General features: G+C 31.5%; 2 protein-coding genes across 2 annotated transcripts; one reads left to right on the top strand and one right to left on the bottom strand.

The window, feature by feature from the left end:
• Nucleotides 1-10,711: 10,711 nt before the first annotated feature.
• On the top strand, nt 10,712-15,404 carry LOC145317399 (uncharacterized). Its single transcript, XM_080158462.1, has 4 exons — nt 10,712-12,360; nt 13,291-13,388; nt 13,589-13,662; nt 14,609-15,404. Exons 1-4 carry the CDS (start codon nt 10,927-10,929, stop codon nt 14,692-14,694), a joined length of 1,692 nt encoding a protein of 563 aa, XP_080014588.1. The 5' UTR covers nt 10,712-10,926; the 3' UTR covers nt 14,695-15,404.
• Nucleotides 15,405-16,821: 1,417 nt separating this feature from the next.
• On the bottom strand, nt 16,822-21,244 carry LOC145317401 (uncharacterized). The gene is made up of 8 exons (XM_080158464.1): nt 21,141-21,244; nt 20,592-20,787; nt 20,178-20,363; nt 19,743-19,905; nt 19,327-19,438; nt 18,923-18,991; nt 18,309-18,399; nt 16,822-17,936 (listed from the first exon to the last, which is right to left on the bottom strand). The coding sequence occupies exons 1-8, from the start codon at nt 21,210-21,212 to the stop codon at nt 17,824-17,826; spliced, it is 1,002 nt and encodes a 333-aa protein (XP_080014590.1). The 5' UTR covers nt 21,213-21,244; the 3' UTR covers nt 16,822-17,823.
• Between the last annotated feature and the right edge of the window lie 2,386 nt (nt 21,245-23,630).

The following is a 23,630-nucleotide window of genomic DNA, read 5'->3' as shown; positions in this document are numbered from 1 at the left end:
GTGATTAAAAAAATTAAGGCGAAATTCGTTAAAAAACCAAGGAAATCTTCTACAAAACCTAAAGAACATAGGAAATCTTCTACAAAACCTAAAGAACCTAGGAAATCTTCTGCAAAACCTAAAGAACCTAGGAAATCTTCTACAAAACCTAAAGAACCTACGAAATCTTCAGCAAAAAAAAAAAAAAAAAAAAAAAATGGGGGGGGGGATTTTTTGTTTTTGGGGGGGTTGGGGGTGTCCCACCCCCCAAGAAAATAGCTTAAAACCACCACAGGACCAATAGAAATATACCCTGAAGAGTAGAATCCAATCGGTTCAGTGGTTACCGAGATCTTAAGGGACAGACAGACGGACAGACGGACAGACATCAAGCTACTTTGTATTATAGATTGTTGTTTTTATATAGTTTATTTCGAGGTAAACTTGAAACTATGAAATTAACAACAAATGTTTATGTTATGTAATTCCCCGCGATTGATCCGGTCTTTTTACTGATTACTAGGACAACTAAGTACAATGTTATAAGAGAAGCATCTCTAAGTCCAAGAAATGTAGGTATGTTCTATACCTTATCCCATATTTAAACAGTTTTACCACAAAGGGGTTTTTTTTTAATGCAACCATCTCGTAATCAGTGAGCAAATGACACTTAGAATTCGAATTTCGATCTGAACTTTTGCATGAGTAATCCTTGGTAGGTCTATTTTCCCTAAATCGAACAAAAAGTTGGAAAAGTAACGGCTAGCGGCTCAGCCGTTCAGCCGTTTTTTGCCTATTTTCAGGGTAAATCCATCATCAATTACGTAGGAATCAACTTTTTAAAACATATTTTTGGTTTAATTCATGTCAAATGATAGCAATAACCAATATTAAAACTTCTAGTACCAATAGCTACCGTCTAGAACCGTTTGATAGCGTTTTGGAGTAGAAAAGAGTATTATGTTGAGAGAGGTTTCGTGACTAATTTGCAATATAGATATCAAACAAATGGCAAAACAGATGAGCCGCCAGCCTTTAGCCGTTACTTTTCCAACTTTTTGTTCAATTTAGGGAAAATAGATCTACCAAGGATTACTCATGCAAAATTATAGATGGAAATTCGAATTCTAAGTGCCATTTGCTCACTGATTACGAGATGGTTGCATTAACCCCCCCCCCCCCTTTACTTAAAATTTTGTTTCAACCTTCATACATATTTTTTCTGTTTTTTTGTCCTACCGTTTCAGAGCTTCGCTTTTATGGATGTTGTCATTCTTTTTAAATAGAAATCAAGTGAATAAGAAAAAGTAAATGGATACTGGACCTTCTTGTAACGATTATACAGTTGCTATGCTTCCTAAATCGTATCTAATTTTTAAAGGAATTATCATCTTAAGTTTCAAATTTTTAGGCTAATTCTAACCTGTTTAAATCAACGAAAACAGCTAACTGTCACAGACACACAGACGGACGGAGGAACCATAGTTATAGAAAACTTTGCTTAAAAAAACTATAAAAGCTAACAATTATCGTCTATAATGAAATATTAACAACCAGGAATCTTCATTAGATAAGACAGAAGTCGATAAATTAATTATTCACTGATTATATTATTAAATGCAATTTAAAACACTTTTAGAAAGAACCAATAAATTAATTTAACTACAAAAAGTATCAACATCAATACATAAATTTGAGAACGTGAATTTATATACAAGACTACCATTTTTTTTAAAGTAAATTGTCCTCTCCCTCCCTAAAATAGCAACCCAATAATTTTCGAATGGAAATTTTACTTTTAGCTTAATGCTTTAATTAAATATACAAATTTAATATTTATCGTTGAGTCGAGAATAATATTTTCACAACAATGCGTAATCAATCAGCTGTTTCAGTTTGTTGCATTTAGCGACACATATTCTCCTAGCGGTGGAGTAGGGATGTCGAGCGGTGGGCTCTATTAAATTCATGTAATAAATAGTTAATTGTTTCTCATTTATCAGTGAAAATTATAATTAAATTGCTAAACAAAATATGTATGGTTACTGGCAACCTAAAAATTTGACAAAGATGGGATTTTAATTTTGCTTCTCGGCCACGTAGTTAATTTTTAAAATTTTTCATAGAAGCATTAAAATTCTTTCAAAAATTTCATGTAACACAAAATGCCGTTTTAGAAGGTCCATAACTTTTTTGTTATTGAAGCTTGAGGCTTCAAATTTTGTGTATGGGGTCTACTTGTGGCAGTCTTTCAACAGTTAGAACGCTGTATTTCTTGCAGGCTTCCTTTAATGGATTTATTTTTATAAAAGTTTTCTGAAAAAATAAATGAAGTGTTAGCAGTGAAAAAATTCCATAAATCATACATTTGAATACATGAATAAATATATAATATGTAAAGAATAATTGTGTATACACCGCTGCTAAGCTTCAGCATGCTGCCGAATATGCCGCAGCTGAAGGCCAAACTGTTGCTGCGACTGCCAGGTGGACGTGACAAGATCCTCCAACCTACCCTACCTGAACTTAGGAAATTGGAACGATCAATTAGAATTCAATATTAATTTATAAGAGATATGACAATTGAAGGGGATTTAATACTTCCCTTCTTGAAATACGAAAGATTGTTCTTAGAAGCTTGCAATAGCGAGTTGTTTTATTAGGGAAAGATTAAATATTTTTCAATTATTCTCTTATTTCTTTTTAAATTATCAATTTCTTTCAAAGTTTTAAATACATTTACGTCAGTAAGCATTCTATTTTACAAAACGATGTGGTAATTAGTAAGTAAGAGACATATAATTATTCAAAATCAATCCTAACTGACGTTGTAACCCCAGAGAGACGAGCCCTCAGTCTGATGTTGATGGTATGGAGGGTATCCTGCAGACAAGTGCTCCAGGTCCAAGCTATCCCCTCACTCCAGATGGCAGCCATGATCCAGGGATGGCCGCACATTTTATCCACTACCAACGCCGCAGGCAAAGTTTACCAGGTATGGATTTTTTTTTAATGTACAGCTACTTTTTTTGTTAATGTATTCATTATCGGCCCTCTTGGGTCACTTGGGGGAAGGGGGAGGGGGGAAGTCGACCCTCCACTTTTAATATTAGTTTATGAAAGAACAAGTAAAAGTTCTTTTAGGTGCGACGTAACCTCCCCAATATAGTTATAAACCTTTCATAGACCTATAGGAAGCGTAAAAGAAATTTAGATCCTTTCCTCACCAAGAAAGAAAAACTTCCTGTTATTTTTTTTATAGGAATGTCCGATTAGTTTAACTCTAAGAAATATGCACAACTTTTACCAGAACATAAAATTAATTTAGTTTTTTTTGTGTTAATTCTTAATGTAGGACATAATGTTTACGTTAAACCATTATTAATCTAATTCCAAGCAGGAATGTTAATCATTTGATTGGCTTGTGAATTTTCACGCCACTAATATGAATTTTTTTTGTTGCGGTTTATCTAAAAGTATCTTATCGAGCACATAAATAAATTAAAGGTATTTTAGGCTAGGTTAGACATTGCATGTATAGTACCCGCAGTGTTAGGCACTTCGCTTGGGCTGGGATTAAATAAGTACACTCCTTCCCATTATTTTAAAAAATAAGTAGGAAGGGGGGTTTCTGGGCTCGCTAGGTAATTTGAGGTAAAGCATCATCTTTTGTTTAAGGGCGTGCGAGCATGCTTTATGAGGAGAGTATGCCTGTAGTAGTCAGGAGGAGAGGGGTCACCATGACTGTCAGGTAACATTTTTATAGACAGGTGTACCAGCATGCTGTACCAGGAGAGTATGCCTGTAGTGGTCAGGAATAGAGGGGTCATTATGACTGTCAGGTAACATTTTTATAGACAGGTGTGCCAGTATGCTGTATAAGGAGAGTATGACTGTAGTTGTCAGGAGGAGAGGGGTCACCATGACTGTCAGGTAACATTTTTATAGACAGGTGTGCCAGCATGCTGTACCAGGAAAGTATGCCTGTAGTGGTCAGGAGTGGAGGAGTCACTATGACTGTCAGGTAACATTTTTATAGACAGGTGTGCCAGTATGCTGTATAAGGAGAGTATGCCTGTAGTGGTCAGGAGGAGAGGAGTCACTATGACTGTCAGGTAACATTTTTATAGACAGGTGTGCCAATATGCTGTATAAGGAGAGGTGTATAGAGGTGTATAGACAGGTGTATGCTGTATAAGGAGAGTATGCCTGTAGTGGTCAGGAAGGAGGGGGGACCATGACTGTCAGGTAACATTATTATAGACAGGTTTCCCAGCATGCTGTACCAGGAGAGTATGCCTGTAGTGGTCAGGAGGAGCGGGTTCACCATGACTGTCAGGTAACAATTTTATAGACAGGTGTGCCAGCATGTTGTACCAGAGAGTATACATGTAGTGGTCGGGAGGAGAGGAGTCACTATGACTGTCAGGTAACATTTTTATAGACAGGTGTGCCAATATGCTGTATAAGGAGAGTATGCCTGTAGTGGCCAGGAGGAGAGGGGTCACCATGACTGTCAGGTAACATTTTTATAGACAAGTGTGCCAGCATGCTGTATAAGGAGAGTATGCCTGTAGTGGCCAGGAGGAGAGGGGTCACCATGACTGTCAGGTAACATTTCTAAAGACATACGGACAGGCTGACATTGTTCTATACTTTATTATATATAGACAATAAAGATTAACAAACTACAGACTGACACAGAAAAATAGTAGGGTTAAACAAAAACAATAATGTTTATAAGTAGCGCTTCCCAGATGATTACACCACAATTTCTAACCATTTACAAAATAAAAGACGAAGTATAAATAGCATAATAGCTGATATTTTATGTTTAATTATACCTAACTTTCACAACAGGTAAATAAATCTTACTTTTGTTAAAATAATTGTAAAGAACGACAGCAATAGCCTAATTATATGGTAGATGCGTTATTTATACACTCCTCTTTTTAGGATCTTCGGAGCTGATGATGACGTAGTTAATGACCAAGATTATGGTGGAAATGATGGTGGTATACAGCATCATAAACGTGAGCTCTCTGTCAAGGTTGGTTTCTTTATCAAATTAATTATATCCTAATGTTTTCAGTATCATTAACCAACACTCAACAATTTTAGAAATGAAACATTTATAAGATTTAGAATAAAATACATTAAAGTCGGATTAATAAAATGTTTTTAAAGCAATTGCCTTTTTCAGTCAATTTTTTATATATTTTTTTTTACCTTTTATAAACTCATTGCTGTTATCTATAAGTATCTTTAAATTTTAGAAAACAGACTTGTCCAAACGAGGAAGCCTGGTGGACCAAACTGGAATGGCATCATTGATCAGTTGTCCAAGTGCACAGAGTAGAAGCGTGGATTCTTTACTCAGGTAATGTGGTATTTTGGCAAATTTTAGAAATACAGGTACAGGATAATGGATGGTTAATTAATTTCCTCCGTCAAAATTACTGCTTTAAATTTTAAGGTTATTGGTGAAAAAGTTTGTACATTGTTACTTTGTACAATCCAATCAGAAATAATTCTAAATTCTTTTATCTCATCAGCAATATTAACAGTCCATAGTCACCTTTCTCTCTGAAAATTTACATAAATTTGAATTTGTTAATTATAATATCATGTATAAATTTTAATATTCAGGGTTGCCAGACTTGGCCACAGCAAAATCCCCTTGACAATTAGGGTGCCCAAACCACGCGGGTTCAAAGCTGTCCCTGAAGACACGTGCTGCCAACAAAGGGAGGACATTTTGTCCACAATTCCACAATCCCGGAGCCTCTCCCCATCCTCGCCAAGTCAGAAGAGTTTATCACCCACCTCCCCGACACTGGCAAAAACCTTGCGTGGCTCTGAAAGTCCTACAGAAGGCATTGGACTATTCAAAAAGGTAATCTAAAATTTTGGCTTACCTAATGAATCATCTAGTTGGGGCAGGATTCTGCATCGATTTCAGGTGATCATCTTGAGAAGCCAGAGCATTATCTTCTTGTAATGGGATGCGATACTCTAGCTCCCACTGTAGGATATTATATAAAGTAACATCAAACAGACAACAAACCCATTGCACGAACTTTGTATGGTCAAGGCATTTCAAGTACTCTCAGTATAAGGTTTAGGAGCCAGACATAGCAGCAGTAGGTACAATTTTTAACGTCTCTAGTTTTATTTTTACTTACTTCACATTGATAAAATTTATACAATATCCTCTAAAATATGTTACAACCTTTTTTTTCTTTTTAGGGAAGATCTTCGAGTATTACTGTTTCTTTTCCTTATAATAGAACTAAAAAACTTTTGCAAGGTAAGAGGCTTTATTATTAAAACAATTCAAGTTAATTTTAAGCAACAAACTAGGATAACAATAACATTTGAAAGCGAAGCTTGTAGAAACACAATATATAGGCGAAAAAAAATATTGTTGTTTTTTTTGTTTTTAAATTGCCAAAATAAGATAATTTATCATCAAAAAACTTGGTCCAAACTAGCTAAAAAAGCAATAAACAATTATAAAAAGTGTTGTTTTTTATTTAATGAAAGCAAACTAAAGCATTAATCTTTTATAAAACTTTTATACAATTGTAAACAAAGAAAAAAACAAGGACGAATAAATCTTAAATACCGAAAACAAAAATGGCAAAGCTCATGTTTGGAAAGATACTCTTCAGTTTTAAGTTTGTCTGTAGGTTTATGCATTGTAAGAACAACTTATGAATCAAGAAAGTTGCTTAACCCTTTACAGTCGGGCCCCTTGCCGCACCTTAATCGGTCGGGGGGGGGGGCGTTCAACGCCCCCCCTAATTATCTCAGTTCCTATTAGAGCTAGAGGGCTAAATTTTTTTGTGCAAGTCCCCTGTATGATAATGAATTTCCGACCTTTTATAAGTCTAAGTCAATTTTCGCTTCCTTCACCCTTTTATTTAACAACCTTTGTTTTTAGGTCTTTTTTTATGTAAAAATTTCAAACGGCTGTAATTTTCTTATTTTTGAAGCTAGAAGAAAATTTTTTTCCCAGAAAATGTTTATTTTTATGTAAATTTTACATTAGAAATATCAAAATATAAATTTCAGCGGCCGCAGCTGTACTTGGCAGCTGCCAGCCGCCGCAATCGGCGGTCGGCGGGAAAACGGCGGCGGATCTTCATGAAATTTTAATACGTTATGTAGACATGTAAGAAAAGCTTAAGTTTGAAATTTGAAGTCTCTAAGTCAAAAATTGCGGCCACAGGAGCCTTTTAAAGATTTCTGGAGACCTGGAGGATCAGGACCTGCAGGATCATACCTGGAACCTGAAAGTGACTTGAACACCTGTATTTCATATAAGGATGTACTACTGGAGGATTTTTTTAGTATTTTGGTATGATAAAATGCTTTGTTTTAGTCAAAAAAATATTTTTGCTCTTTACCTGGATGACCCTGCCAGGTTTGCTGGCATCCTGTGCCCGCCAGGATGGAGATATTCAAAAAATTCCAACTCTCAGTTGTGTGTCATACCCATACTTAAAAAGTCAAGCAGTTTGGGCTCTTTATCTTTCACACACAGAAAATGAGATAGAAAAAACCGGATGGGGGGGCGTTCAACGCCCCCCCCCCCGACCGTTAAGGGTTAAGCTACACAATATTGCACAGCAAATGTAATGAAGAAGTCATTCAAATATACAAAATTGTAATACAAACTTAATGAAACAGCGTATAGTGTCCAATAAAAAATGACGTCATACAATACAAATGACCTATTATATGTGAGTATACAATTTACCGTAGGCCAATTACAATGTATACTGGCCTATTATTGGTCATATGTATTGTATGACGTCATTTTTTATTGGACACTATACGCTATTTCAAACTTAATCTTTACTCATATCATATGATATTGCTTACATCTTCCTCCAAAGAAAGAAAGACGAAGGAGTTAGCAGAGTAGCTTTGCTACTAAAAAAAAAATTCTAATTCTGCCAATTGCATTACACTACGGAGCTCTTTTTACCCCTCAGTTTCTCCCCCACACCCGTTTAATTCTTTGATTGCATTACCAAAACTATATATTAGAGGTGTTGAGCTAAAACCCCCAAATATTTTAGAGGGGTTAAAGCTGGTTATTTTTGTGCTAATATAGATGCCTACTTCGCAAAACCAAAAACCCTATTGTTCAACGACCCAGAAGCTAGCAGACAGAAACATATTTATTCAAATTTGGCTTTGCCAAGCATGCTGTTGAAAGCTTACAAAGCTTAGGCAAAAAAGTTATTTTTTTTCTATTTTTTTTATGATTATTTTTACTGAAACTTAATTTAGTGGTTTTGATTGAAAAGCCCGCACATTATTATACCCTTCTGTTTTGTGCATCTAAAACTTTTACTTTTTGTGAGGCAATACATTAACTTTTCGCAAAGCGAACCTACACTTTGATTATAAAAGTACAACAAAAAATTTTAAGAAAAGCTTGATTTTTATTTCGTCTGCTAAGTAAAATAGACATTTATTTTTCGAGCAACTAATGTATAACTCACTTTTTTATTTGAATGTCCTAACTGTTGGAATTTTTTCGATATGCAATTTGAATTGTTTATGTCGACCATAAGGCTTTAGTAAAAAGGGGTTATGGCTGACATAATATCGACATGCTATTTTAAAAAATAGTTTTCTAGTAATATTTACATCGACTTTATCATGATATTGATAAAAAGGGGTCAAGGCTGACATAATAACGACATATATATTGTAAAATAACACATTAACTTCATACTATGTCATAATAATGACAAAAAGTAAAAGATAATGGAAATAAATGAAGAAAATCTAATTTCATTTTATTACCCTAATATGTAATCTACTAATATTTTACTTTTCTTAAAATCGTCTCTAAGATTTGACATAATCGTATTTATTTCTATTTAGGAGAACGACGGATGTCTGTAGATTCGATGGCAAGACTGTCCAGAAGAGATTATTGGAAGGTTTACACAATATTCTAATATTTAAGCTACGCTACCTTTTACCAAATTTTTCCTTGTACAGAGGAAATTTATTTAAAAGAACAAAAAGGTTTATCATGTTTGAAAGAAAGATTAGTTTTTGTAAAATTTTCGACCGGGGGTATTAAGGGGGTGGAAGACACTCCTATAGGAATCGTAATACACCTTTCTCAACCTTAAGTGTGCCAAAATTCTTTAAGAGTGTTAATAATTTTACGTGCTTCGCGCATTTTCTGCGTATATGTATATCATTTCTATATTATTAAATTTTACTTATGGATAGAAATAATAACAGTCCTACAGATTTAGAATTTCGGATGAAAATATTAATTTAGCATTTTATATAAAGGAAAATGTTAAATCTAAAAATCAAATTTAATGACAGAAATGTAAGAAATAAATCAATGTTTTAATTATATGAAAGAAGTGTAGTTATGTTTTAAAAGTACTGGATGCTCAATATGAACGTACTTCCTTTTGAAAATTGAATGTATAGCTGCTTTGGTAATATCGTTGTCCTTAATCGTTTTAGCAATCATAATTATGATAATTATATCAATATGACAATTATATCATATAGGAGTTGTTAAAAGCTCTGAACTTAATGTTAAAATAGAATGGACATATGAACTTTCTTTTAATGAAAATAAAGTTGCTACGCTATCTAAATGAAAACAATAAACTCTTAATTTGAGCACTTTAAACTTAAGCAAAGCATTCGATTGTATTTTTTTTCTCGCTATTCTTTTATGTTTTAAATTTTGAAAAAATGATATAATTCTAATTTTTTTTTATAAATGTAGAATTTACGATTGATATACTTATATCTAATTTATACATACTTACCTTACTAATATTTATAAATATTAACTGTACAATATATTTTAAATATTTTTTTCCTTAAATATACATTCTACTTTACAAAAAAATTCATACACCCAACTCACACACACACACACACACACATTAGCTAATTTAAAATCTAGGACATAGATATAACTTTGAGAAAAAATAAGACCGCTAGAACAGAACTAATAAAACTGATAAGATATAAAAAGCCAACTAGTACATGTATAATAGATATGATTTTAGATTTTTTTTTTACATATTGTTAGATATTCAGAAAACAAGTTTCGTGTAATTAGATTAAAAGGGTATATATATTATTCTTCATTTATGTATGATTATTATAGAGAGTGTTAATCTCCCTCCTTGACTAAAAGATTGAAAGATTGTGTTTTGAAATGTCTTTGCTTGTGTGTAAAATAAATGAGGAAAGCTAAAGCTAGATTTTCTACGCACGGGTGTACATACATTGTATCCAACATAAAATAGTTGATATTTGTAAATGTGTTTCCAGAAAGATATAACAAACGGATGTAAGTTTGTAATAGGTCCAGGGCAGGTTTTAAGCTTTACTAAGGAAATAAAGGGAGAGGGGGATAAATATTTTGGGGAAAATATTTTTAAAGATTCCTTGTAGTTTTTAAACCATACTTACTTTGAAGAGATCTTTTGGAACGTATGAATGGCCTTATTCACATTTACTCGGAGACAAGCCACTACTTTGGTATTAGTTAAAAATTTGTGTCAAAATTTACAATTTCAATTTCTTTTACCTTTTAGAGATAAAAATTCTCTAGGCAAAACGCTTTTAGATGTCATCTATATCAAATATTTAATTGTTTTATTCTCTGAACACCCCACGCCTCAAGGTTGACCGGATAGAAAACGCAGTCATTAAAAAAAACTTCAGTTTAGCCTGAGAATCTTTACAACGATTCAATATAAAAAGATAAAATGACGTCATCCCAATTAGCCAAGTCTATTAACATTTTTGATAATTGGATAAAACTTAAATCTAAATCAAAATGGAAAAATGTTATTTGTACTCTATAATTTTGTTATAAATTTGGTTTATTTCTGTGAAATATTTTTAATTCGGTGCTATTAAAGACTAATCATGGAGAACATTTATGGTGAAAAAAATAACAAGAAAGCTGATGATACTATCAAATCTGATATCAAAGATAATCAAGGGCATCCAGCTGAAAAAAACGATTTTAACAAAATGGATAATGAAAAATCAATGAATATTACTGGTGACTGTTTTGATGGGGATGAGTTAGTTGACATAAATTCTACAATCGATTCTGACATGTCAGAGCCTGAAAGTGATGAGGAAATAAGTGAGTCAGAGCAATGCTTCTATGCAAGCTTCAAAATCTACCTGAGCCCCCCGCCACAATCAATGAGGACTCCAGGTGGGCTTTCATCCAGTCAAGATCTTGATGAGGATCAAACTGAGTTGTTGTCAGTTTCAACTTCTAAATCCTCAACTCCAATGAGAATTAATCAGCCACTATATGGTCAGACGCAGCACATTGAAAATTTACCAAGAATGACATCAGCAGTGCTAAGTTCAAGTAAAAATCCTTTACCAAAACCCAAAGCACTTCCTCCTCCTCCAATGTGTAGACCTCCACCATTGTTTATATCCCCGATAGTATCACCATCATTCACAGACTTCTGTTACCCGAAATCTTGTCCAGCACAAATAATAACCTCATTTCCAGCATTCCCAACAAATCATCAATCATCTGATGACAATTCTGGTTCTGTCTCTTCTATTAGGAATGAAGAAAAGCATACCATAACTGAGTCATCTAGTCATCAGCAAATATTTGATCTTAACATTGAATCAGGTGATGATGAACCTCAAGATAATCCAAAAAGAGCAACAGCTGACACAAATTATGATTGTGAGTCCAACAAAGATGAAACTGAGAGCAATGATGATGATGAAGAGCCAACACTAAGTCTGTGTGTACCTGAAAACAATAATGTGATAGAGAATAACTTTCCTGAAGCAAAGCTGACCAAACAACTATGCACTAGTGATGAAGACATATCTACTGAACATGACCTGGAATTTGATCATGATGATAATGCTAAAAGGCCAAGCAACAAGAATAATCATGAATTGGAAAACTCAAGAGAAAAGAGAGAAAGTCCAGTATTTTTCCTTGATCCACTTGATTGGATAAAAACAGAAGGCAATAGTCCAATTCCAACCATAAATTCTGGACTAGTTGGACCTAGTTTCCCAACCTGCAGTAGATCATTACTGAACAGTCCCATTCCATTTCTTACTTTTGCCAGCCATGGGTCTGATCTTGACACATTAGCAGAAGAAGAAGTGTCAGAAAAAGATAATGTCAGTGAAGGAAATTTGTTTGTTCCTTCATTTACAGAGGAATCCAGCAATACATTACCGGTGTATTCTCCTTTACGAAGAGCATCTATGGACTACAGGTCAAGGTCGATGACTCCTAATCCAGATATCAGACAAAGAAAAATAACAATTCCAATAGTCAGCAAGAGAAACACTTTTATGGTGGGTGTTTCATTTGATTTAAACTCCATTTCTATACTTAAATCTATCTTTTAAAAAAAAACTTAATAGAGTTTACAAGAATTAAATCATAAAAGTAGTTTAGAAACAAAATCATAAACTTTTAGAATATTTCCTGTATTTGTACTATCAAACTTAGTTACACAAACTTTTCATCAGAAATTACATATTATATTATATTACTTCAGTATCCTATATATAACAAATTAAACTCATTCCAGGTAAATTAAAAATTCTAATACTGGGAAACATCTGCAACTGTTGATATTTCATAAACCTTTCCAGGAATATATACTAATTTTTTTAGAATTAACATGTATATTTCAAGATTTTAGTCAGTTTGTCTATATTATTTTTCACTTTTATTGGTAATATTTTACAATAATCATTTGTAGTGTCAAATAGGTAAATCTTAACTAATTTTACTCTGATATAATCTCTGCACCATCTTGGCTGAGAATATTTTTTTTTGTATTAGCAGACAATAATTAACCATCATTACTCTAAAGAAATATCTGTAATATATAGGCAAAACCTATGATGGGGTTTGAGAGTTTGAATAGTTCTACTAACAGCAGAGAATCATTAACTATTATTACTCTAATATGATCTCTATATTATCTAGTCTGAGACTATACCTAGTTGTGAGATTTAAATAGTTTTACTTGTAGTAGACAATCACAAACTATTGTTAATCTTAAGAAATCTTTGTAATATGTAGGCTAAAACAATGATTGAGTGTGAGAGTCTGAATAGTTTTACTAATAGCAGAAAAACATTAACCATTATTATTCTAATATGATCTCTATATCATCTAGGCTCAGACTATGGCTAGTTGTAAGAGTCTGAACAGTCTGACTTGTAGTAGATAAGAAACAATTGTTACTCTAATATAATCTCTTTACTATCTAGGCTGAGACTATGGCTAGCTGTGAGAGTCTGAACAGTCTGACCGGCAGCAGAAGATCACTGGATGTTGACACAGTTTCTAAGTCTAACCTTTCCTTAAGGTAATAGAAAACATAACTATATAATGGTTCAAAAATGTACTTTTGAATTAAGATAATGTTAACTTGTAGAATCAAAGTAGAATATAAGTTTACTTCTGTAGCAATATTCTTGTCTCTTCATTGATCTTAATCGAATTTAAGACCTTTTCCAAATAATCTTTAAAGCTTTTTATACCTTCTACCTATTTTAAATTTGATAGATCATGGAACAGTTTTATGAGACGATCCTGCGAGGATAATTCTGGCAAAGCCGGCCTCCTACCACAGATTCCAGGTATGAAAATATGTAGTTTAGGCTGGCAAAGCTGGAAGCCTAAAGGGGAAGTGGGTTACGGTTAACAAAGCAGAAAATCTAATGCCTCCATTTTAATGAAGAATATAGATTTATAGTTTTGAGTTTAGTAAGGTTAAGCTAAGTTATATATATATAATCAAAATTTATATTTATTTTTATAAACTTCTTTTAAAAAAAAGTAAAATGCTAAATAATAGTTTAATATTTGATTAAAATATTGAACTTCTTGCATTAGACTTTATTTCTTATAGTAATGTGAAAATGGTAACACTTAATACTACACAAATATGTATTTTGTATAGTATAAAAAGTGAATCCATTATGCCATTACCATGCAGCTATAGATATTCTGTTTTGAATATCTAGAGCACTTTATATTGTATCTAACTTCCAGATGTTATTTATAAATATTTTATAAGCTACCATATGTATGTATTTGTATATGTTTGTTTATTCTATAGATGTAATTTATTTTCAGAAACATATATCTCATTATACAATATAATTGAAAGTGTAACACCTTTATTTATAGTATAGAGTACTGTTTCTTTCAATAGAATTTTGTAATATATACTTTTCACTAAGGGTTATTAAAAAAATCTAGGAGGAATTAAAAAATGGTTGAAATTTTAAGTCAGTCATTATTGATAGGTTATTTTTATTTTTTTTATAGCATTTAAAACAAACAGTTAAACAAATATTTTTTTTCCATTTTTCTAACTTGGCACAATGGTTTGTTTTCTATTTATTTTTTGGCCAAGACATTATGCATTTGACGAATACAAAACAAGTGGGGAAAGCAGGGCTTTAGGGATAGGTTAATTAAAAGATGATTTCCCCAGATTTCTTATGTTAAGGAAATGGAATTAAGTTTAATTTTCCAATTTTTCATTTTTGTGTTTATGATATTTCTAAGATGTTTCAGGTTTAGCAAGATGGCTGATATTTTTGGAGACTAAAAATGATATTTTAACGATTTCAGATTTTTATCAAGTATTTGTTTATAAGTAGCAAAGCTTAAATATATTTTGGGGATGTGACAAAGTGTTTCAGATATATATGGGTTTATCAATGGGTTTTATTCAGGGGTGTAGGGGGCTGCAGCTCTGATCTCCAAACAATTAAAATAAGATTAAAAATCTTTCATTTAATGCAACGTAATTGGGTAAACCATTTCCCTCTCTTTTAGCATTTTTTTCAAAGCGTAATTTATTGTATTGATTATGATGACCTACAAATTGTTTACAGACGGAGAGACATAAAATTTTATTTATTTAGGTATGTTCTAAACTTGTGATTTTATATATTGATTAATTAAACAATAAATTAAATAAATATACTGCATGCTTTATATTACTTAGTTTTATGTCTTTTACACGAATAAAACAATATTTATTTATAAAAAAAAAAATTATTTCTAACACCAAATATGATTTGCTAATTATGACCTTTTGTTTTACAAATATTGGCTCCTTCACTCAAACCTATTTCTAGAGAATTGAAACCTTCCCGATTTTATTTATAACATAAGAAAATACTCTTAGCCAATGCCGAGGTTTCAAATCAACGGAGATTTTCAAAACCTTTACTTAACCTATTTTAACCTAAAATAAATATATAACATACATTTGAAAAAAATAAAAATGTATCTTTATTGTCCATTTGCAATAGGAGGCATAAGCATTTAAAATGAAAAAGTTAAATTTAGGAAATGTTAAATTTAAAAAAGAACAACAAAAAATAACTTAAAAATAGAAGATTTGATATATGTTTTCATATTTAACATAGTTTAGTTTCTAAATGCGAAGCTTTTCCATAATTACGTCTGTCCGTCCGGAACGGATAGATTGTTTTGTTAATTTAACCATGTTAGAATTGTACTATCGATTTTAAAATTTGCATGGTGATTCCTAAATGTCCGCACGTCCATTTTGAACATGTAAATTTTTAACTTTTTTTTAACAACGTAAGGCCATTTTAGATACATACCTTTAACACAAATTTTCTTGTTATGAAAAGAATATGAAATAATTCTTCAAAACTCAAGAAAAAAAGGTATAATGTAGTTATCTTCTGAGATAAGTTTTTTATTAAATTAAATAAAACTTTATAAAAGATTTTCCAAAGTTTTCTATAAAAACCTGAAAATATTTTCTTTTTATTGAAATGTGTAAACCTGAAAAGGTTTTGATCAAATAAAAGTTTTACCAACTTAACCATATATTGTTGGGATGTTGACAAGTTTTTCCTCTCTTAAAAAATTTAATGTAAAATTTGTATTTTTCTCTCTCTTAAAATTGATATCATTTTTGATTACCACATCTTATGAAAAAATCATTTTAGCCAGTCAAAAAATGAGCATAAAGACATATTTTTCTTTAAATGGGATAGAAAGTGTAGATGAAATATGTACATCTTTTTGTATAAACTCCTTGTCCCAGAGAAGCACAATTTTATTTTATTTTAAGGAAAACTATTTACTAACTATACCCTGTGGGGTGCTGTTTTTCTTCAGGTCAACCCTTACTTAGCCTATCCTAACCTACAAAAGTCACTTTAAAAAAAGTTTGTATTCCATTCCACTTTTTGATTACGTAGTATTGTCTACTTGGTTGATATAGGTTGTATTTCTAATTTTTTATTAAATTGTTAAAATGGGGCTGTGTTTTTCTCCTTGCTATTTAAGATAGAAGGCTGATTTTTTTGTGAAAACTTCTGATTTATAAATGTCTTCTTTAAATGTAATTTTCCATTGGTCTATGGTGGGGAGGGGGGGGGGGTAAAGGGGTGATTACACCTCCCCCACAAAAAAAGATAGGACGTCCTTGCCTCTATTATATAAAGTTAACCCCCCCCCCCTTCCCCCCAAAAAATAAAAAAGCTTGGACGTTCTTGCTGCTTATATAACTTTTTATTACCATGACCATTTGTCTATCTGTTCTTAAATTTTCATATATCAGCTTTGCTACTTTTGGATGTTGTCATCCTTGAAAAAAAGTTACATAGGAGGAAATTTTGATTTATATTATCATTTTATCAGAGAAGTAAGACTTTCATCCTTCCAACTTGGAAGTATTTCCATATATTATATTTATTACTCTACCTTACAACTCTTTACTTGAAAAATAATCTTAATAATCAAATATGAATAAGATTTATTTCATAAATAAGATATGATTAACAACAATATGATTATGCTTTTAGAATATACAATATTTTAAGCAAACAACACACTCAAATTATAATACAATTTCAATGAAAATTACATAAAAATATAGTTTTATTAAAACAATAATTATTTCTCTTTTTATCACATTTTGTTATGGTTTATCATCATTTTTATATATTGTATTTTCAGTGGTATAAAAATTGAAAAAATAATTTCAGTACTGTTTTATTTTGCATATATGCAAGAAGAGTTTTGAGTCAGATTTTGTCTTCAAAGTTAACCCATGGATTAACAACTTGAAAAGTGGGGCCATGGAAAGAAAACGAAGTTGCGGGTTTCTTTACATTTTTACAGTAGTTTTTGAAAGGTTATTTTAGGTTATTTTAGGTAAGTGTTAATGATTGCCCCGCAGTGTTAGAAAATAGGCCCCGCAGGGGCTAGAAATAGGAGAAAAACTAATGTGAAAAGTTTTCGTTATCTTTCCATGATCAGAAAAGTGTACTGTTTAAAATAACATTTTTACATTACATTAATCAGCATTTTCTAACATAAAGTTAATTTGTATTTTGTTTAGATTAAGTTTAGTTTTTCTACTTTGTGTTCAAATAAAATTATGCTGTCGTTTTGTCTAGTTTAGAAAAGATTTTTAATGCGAAAGACTTTTTATATTAATATGGAAAGATTCTTGAAAATATCATATAAAGTAAGTAATTTTAAATTAAGGAAAGATTCTGCATGATATGTACATTTTTTAGTATTATAGTCTTTTTATTCGAATATGAAGAGAGATTCTTTGTTTCATTGTAAAATAGAAGACAAGGGAAGTAGACTTATTTTCATTTTAGAATATTATAGAAAGGAAAGATTTGTTGTTTCATTGCATAATACAACAATAAAGAAAGATTCTTCATATAAATATATACCAGAATACTAGGGAGAGATTCTTCGATCATTGTGGAATTGTAATTAGTTTAAGGAAAGTTTCTGACAAAAGATCTGGAAGGTGATCTGGGCCATGTAATCTGTCTGAGGCTGGGCAGATCTGGAGACGATTCTGCTTCCAATAACACTGGACGACCATATTCTGAAGAAAAAATATATTCAATGGATACATTGTCAAAAATAATTGGGCAGCAAAAAATGATTTCATTCATGTTTAATTTCAAAGCTGTTATAGTGGTGTTAAATGATACAAAATAATGTATCTATTATTCTTTTGGAGGAAAAGTCAATTTACCTAAATCTTTTTATAGTGCCAATAAAAAATGACGTTATTCTGGTCTACCATTGGTCAATCAAAATATATACTGGATTGCCATTGGTAATTTATTATATCATTGGTCATTTATTTGTATGACGTAATTATTTTTATAGGCAGTAAAAAGAGCTTTATTTACCTTTTATTAATTACCTATCACAATATTCATAAACTCGCAATTCTTAGAAAAAATCGTACCTGGAATATTTAAATGATCACCAGAACTGAAACCATTGGATTTAGAATTTATGTTGCTCAATTTTTCTTTTTGCTCAGGACAAACATCACTCTTTACAAAATTTAAAATTCATGAACAATAAATTATAGCATGTATAAAGTATGTATCCGAACCAAATCTTAAACATGCCCATTTGTTTGTGGAATCTTCATAATAACTTAAAGAAGATAATTCAAACAAATGAGAATTTTAATCCTAAGATATAAAGTAGTAAGACTTTTTGTCTGTAGCTTAAAATTTTGGTAACTGCTGAACCGATTGAGTTCTCCATTTTAGGGAAGCTTTCATAGTTCCATAGATGGTTTTAGGCTGCTTTATTTTTTAGATTAAAGTTTTGGTATTGTTAAGGATATTTTTCTGCCTTTTCCTGTCCTTTTAAATACAAAGCTTCTAAATGCTAGGGGCGTAGGCGCTAGTAATACAAAAAAAGCATTTAAGAGACAGTCTGACTGCTATTAATTTTTACAGAATTATGCCTTTTGATTAAGGAATCTAAAAGTAATACAAAAAGAAATAAAAATTTAAAAACATTGAAGGTTATCATAAATCCTGACATACCAGCAGTTTTGCTTACCTTAATATTTTCACTCCAACCCATAGCTTGACCAAGAATAAGGTTACTCCAACCAGTATAAACGCCATCCTGGTTCAAATTTTATTTTAAATTATCATCCTTATATAAAAGTAACGGGAATTAATTTAAAAAAATTATTTTAGGTTAGGTTGGGTTATGTAAAGGTTAAAATAGCTCCTCAATTATAAAGCCTGTTGCAGACGCTAGACATAAGTTTTTCTGTTAAAAAAGGGGTAGGATATTTTATGGTCCAAAAGTTAGATCACCAGCTAAACTTTGTTTGTCATAGCTGCGTGCACAGATAATTGAGATAATTGAGCATTGATATGGGGATAAAAATTGTATAAAATCTTATTTTTTTTAATACAAACAATGATAAACAATTATTAATAATACTGACTAACCTGTATCCTAATATTTTCTAGTGGAGAATATTTGTACACCTCCTCTCCAAGAACCAGCTCAGAACATTTTTCCTCCAAGTCTTCCAACTCATTTACATCCGACACCCTTATGCTAAAATATTATTATTTAAAAAAAATTGATGTTACTCTACTTTTACATAATGGTAATCGTCTGTACAAAATGTTTTTTTGTGTGACAATTTCAAACATTTTATCGAAAATATTTTACTCTATCTTTTTTTCTGTAAATTTCTCGCTTAAGACCACAAAATTAATTTCTTCCTTTTAGGGAATCTTCACATAGGTTAGGAACGGATTTAGGCCATTTAATTTTAGCCTTTTTCCTGTCCCCTCCCTCTGAATACTGAATCCCTAGATGCTAGGGCCCATCCACTAGTTCCAATAGGAAATTATACCTATTAGTAGTAGAAGATCCAACAGACTCAGTAGAGGACACAGATGCCATTCTCGGAGGTGGTGACGCTGCTGTGGTTCTTGTCGTGCTTGTCCTTGCTGCCATTGTAGTGGAGGTACGACGGAGTTGAGAGGCTATTGTATCCTTGATTGAAACAGGGGCCCCTAGATTTTAAAAATTCATAATACAAATCTTTCTGCTAAGACTGCTTAAATATAGAACAGGATGTTTGTTTGACTATATGTATGTTAAGATTGCAAAAATGACTGGACCGTTAATTCCACAACTTTCAAGGAAGTTTGGTATTTTGTTTTGGTCCATGGTAGGTTTTAAGGAAGATCGAGGTTAGAGCAAAGCCACATAGTAGCTAAAACTTATAATCAGACCAACTCTTTAATTTAGACTCATAGTTTTTGTATAAAACCTTAGAATAGACCTGTATGAGAAAATCCGCCGAAACTTTTATTGAACGAGACAGCAGCCTGAGGAGATACCGACCATCTGCGGGCAGGACTATCCAGCCTGGGCCGGCTGGACCGTGGTGGAACTTCAGATAGATCATAGTGAGCTGGAGGGCAGATTTTGGGGCTACCTTCCCCTGCTGACCCAAGACTGCCGGAACCTAAATAATAAATTTAGGTTTATGTAAAATTATTGTTTTGGAGAAAGGTATTTCTTTCTAGAATCACTTAATAAAAAATGGGGTATAGTCCTTTTCGTGACAACGCCTCTTAAGGGGCGTTTAATCGTATTTTTTCAGTAGCTTTCCCCCTATTTCTAGCCCCGAAGTGACGTTTGGAATAATCTAGTTCCAGAGTAGCTGTGCTACAAAGATTTAGATTACTAATACCTATGCTGCAAGACAGGGAAGAGCTAAGCGGAGATTCTGCACTAATATGTTCGCGGATTTTCTCCAATTTGCGGGAATTATCGCGGATAGGAATCATTCCCGTTGATGAATGTCGTCGTTTATCTTGGATAGGGATAGTCCCAGTGGCTGAATGTCGTCGTAGCGTTGGGACTAGCTGCGATTCAATATCATCCTCCTATAAAAATATTTTGATAACATTTTTATTTGGTAATAGTTTGACTCTAATTCTAGAAACATATTCATAATTTGGTCCAATTATAAAATATCCAAGTATTTATCAACTAACTTGTATAAAACTTGAGGAGCACAATCTCCATTAAAAAAAAATACTTTAATTTCTATTAGATCTACTTTATCACCAAAAATATCTTTTCGTGTATGACACAATTTAGGGTATTGGAGTCAGCAGGATCAATAAGCATTTACTGTGTAACTTCCTTAATCCATCTAACTATATTATTTTTAATGTTAACACCATTTTTCAGAGCTCCTATACCTTTGGACGTTTTAATCTTTGTTTATTATCACCTGAAATTCAATCCATTTCTTCTTTCTTTGTGGTGGATCTAATTTTACAAATTCTATTTCATGTGATAGCATCTTAAAACATCAAAAAATCTGGAAAAACACTATCATTATTTAATCTAGATAGACTGGAATGGTTTAGTAAAAGATAAATAAAACTTAATAATTAAAATAGAAAAATAGCAAGAAAACCAAATAATCTTTTCTATTGATAATATTTATGTTCATTTGGAATTTTTAAATTCAATTCCATATGTCATTTCAAATCATTTTAAAAAAATTATTTTTATTTAATGATAAAATTAAAATTGATATCAAAAGGTATTTGACTTCAATTCCGGTTAATGCTAATGAATTTTTAATTTGTTAGCACAAGGAAACAGTTTAAAATAAACTTATAAAACCCATTTTCTCAATTTAATTTCAGTTGTTGCTTCACATAAAAGCTATCCGTCATTGACGTAATTTACTATGTCCACTTCTGATTATATAAAATCTTTGTCGAGCAATTTCATTTTCACTTATATAAAAGACATTATATAAATATGTGTATTAATTATTAAAGCAATGTTTCCACGAGGTCTTAATGTCTAACTGAATAATTTTGTTTATTGTAGAAACCGAAAAGGAATTACCATGGCAAAGTATGTTTTTACCAACAAGCCAAAATATTAAAGAATCAATATTAGTAGCATCGTCTCTATACTATAGGGACTTAGACCAAATAAAAATATGTTAAGTTTCTCATTACAATCAAGTTAAAAGTGAAACATGTAATTTTTTAATTTTTTGGGTCGGGGGGAGACTTTTCCCCATAATATATGAAAAATACTTAGGATCTATGTAATGCTTCCCTGTAAAGGATAATAAAAAAGTTTGCAAGATCTTTCTTTACGAAGCTCTTTATAGTGCCTATAAGAAGGAGAAGTTTTAAAACTTTTGACTGAAGTATCCAGAATGACTATTGTAATATGGATAATTCTAATATGACCTCATTGGGACTTCGGAAAAAATTTTTTTTATTTGCACTGCCATTTTAAATCTTTTTATTTCAAAGTAACCCATAGTCTGACAGATGAACGGACATTTCTTGGCTACAAATAATCTAATTTTTGCATGGACGTATAGCCATTTACTAAAATCAGTACATTTGATTTACTCTTGCGACTTGTAGAGTAGCTTCGTATCCACTAAAACATATTTTTGATGACGTACTACCAACCAATAAAATTAATGCATTTGATTCACTCATACGCAGCCTTTCATATATATACTATGAAATTCTTTTAGAGTAGCTGCGCTACTTTTAAAAGCTATTTCTTTGCGAGATTGCACGGCTATTCAGTAAAATTAGTGCATATAATTCACTCATGCGCGGCCTTTTATATGCTTCCAATATACCTAGAGATATAGGGATAGGAAAATGGACAATAAAATAATATATTTCTCCAATTCCTAACAGACTTTAGTTGATATTAGTCATTTGAGGGAAGAACGGTTTGTAAATTGATCTAAATGACGTTGTCTCATCCCTATAAGATAATACCACAGAATAATAATGTAAGATGAAAAAGATTTACCAAATGAAAAATTTACGTAAATTAAGGAAAGAATAAACAGTTCTATATACGCTAACTGAATCTAATTCTATAGTTTTCTATGGTATATACCTAGAAAGAAAGTTAAAAGAATTAGTGTTCAGACAATGTAACTGCAACTTTTTATTTTTATTTATTATTTGGTAATTTGAAAAAAAAGAGAAAAAGTTTTTTTTTATGAATGGGTTTAATACTTTTAACGAAAAATCAAAAAGAAGCTGATCTAAACATAATCTTTATAAAAAAAATCAAATGATTTTTATTTTGCTTTTATATGAATTTAGATCTTTAAAACTAATTATTTCAATTAACAATTAAAGACTTTGATCAGCTTATTAAGTTTGCTATCAATTCCGCAAGATTTTCATATTCTCATAAAGACGCAATAGCAAAAAATATTAAGGTGGTGTTTAATAATTGTGTAGTAAATAGACATCGACAATATATTTTGTAGAAATAATAATTGAAGTTCTAATAATTTTGCAATGTGATTTATTTTGTGGAATTTTATGAACACTACTATTTGTTTCTGTTTGTCAATTTGAATTCATTTATTTTTGATTGTATCTTTCGACCCAAATAAAAACGGGGATACCTTTTTACCATTAAAATAAAGTTTTTATAGTAAGCAAGAAGCACTTTTTAAGTGGATTTTTATGATTTTACGAAAACTTTAAGACTTTTAAAGAGTATTATAACGTGTTCAAATATAAAACCTAAAAAAACTTTTTAAAATCCAGTTTTAATTGCAGTGATTCTTAAACCCTACAATAACTAAAACCCACAGACAAGAGCGGAGAAATGACTTAGTAAGTTACTTAAGTAGTAGATTTGTTCCATTTTGATTATTAATTTCAGATTCTAAAATTAGAATAGTTAAAGTATTTTGTTTGCA

Source organism: Acartia tonsa, chromosome 4, assembly GCF_053477335.1.
Source record: "Acartia tonsa isolate MP-2025a chromosome 4, ASM5347733v1, whole genome shotgun sequence".
NCBI lineage: Eukaryota > Metazoa > Arthropoda > Copepoda > Calanoida > Acartiidae > Acartia > Acartia tonsa.
Note: the sequence above shows the minus strand (reverse complement) of the source record. Positions and strands in the feature narration are given on the sequence as shown.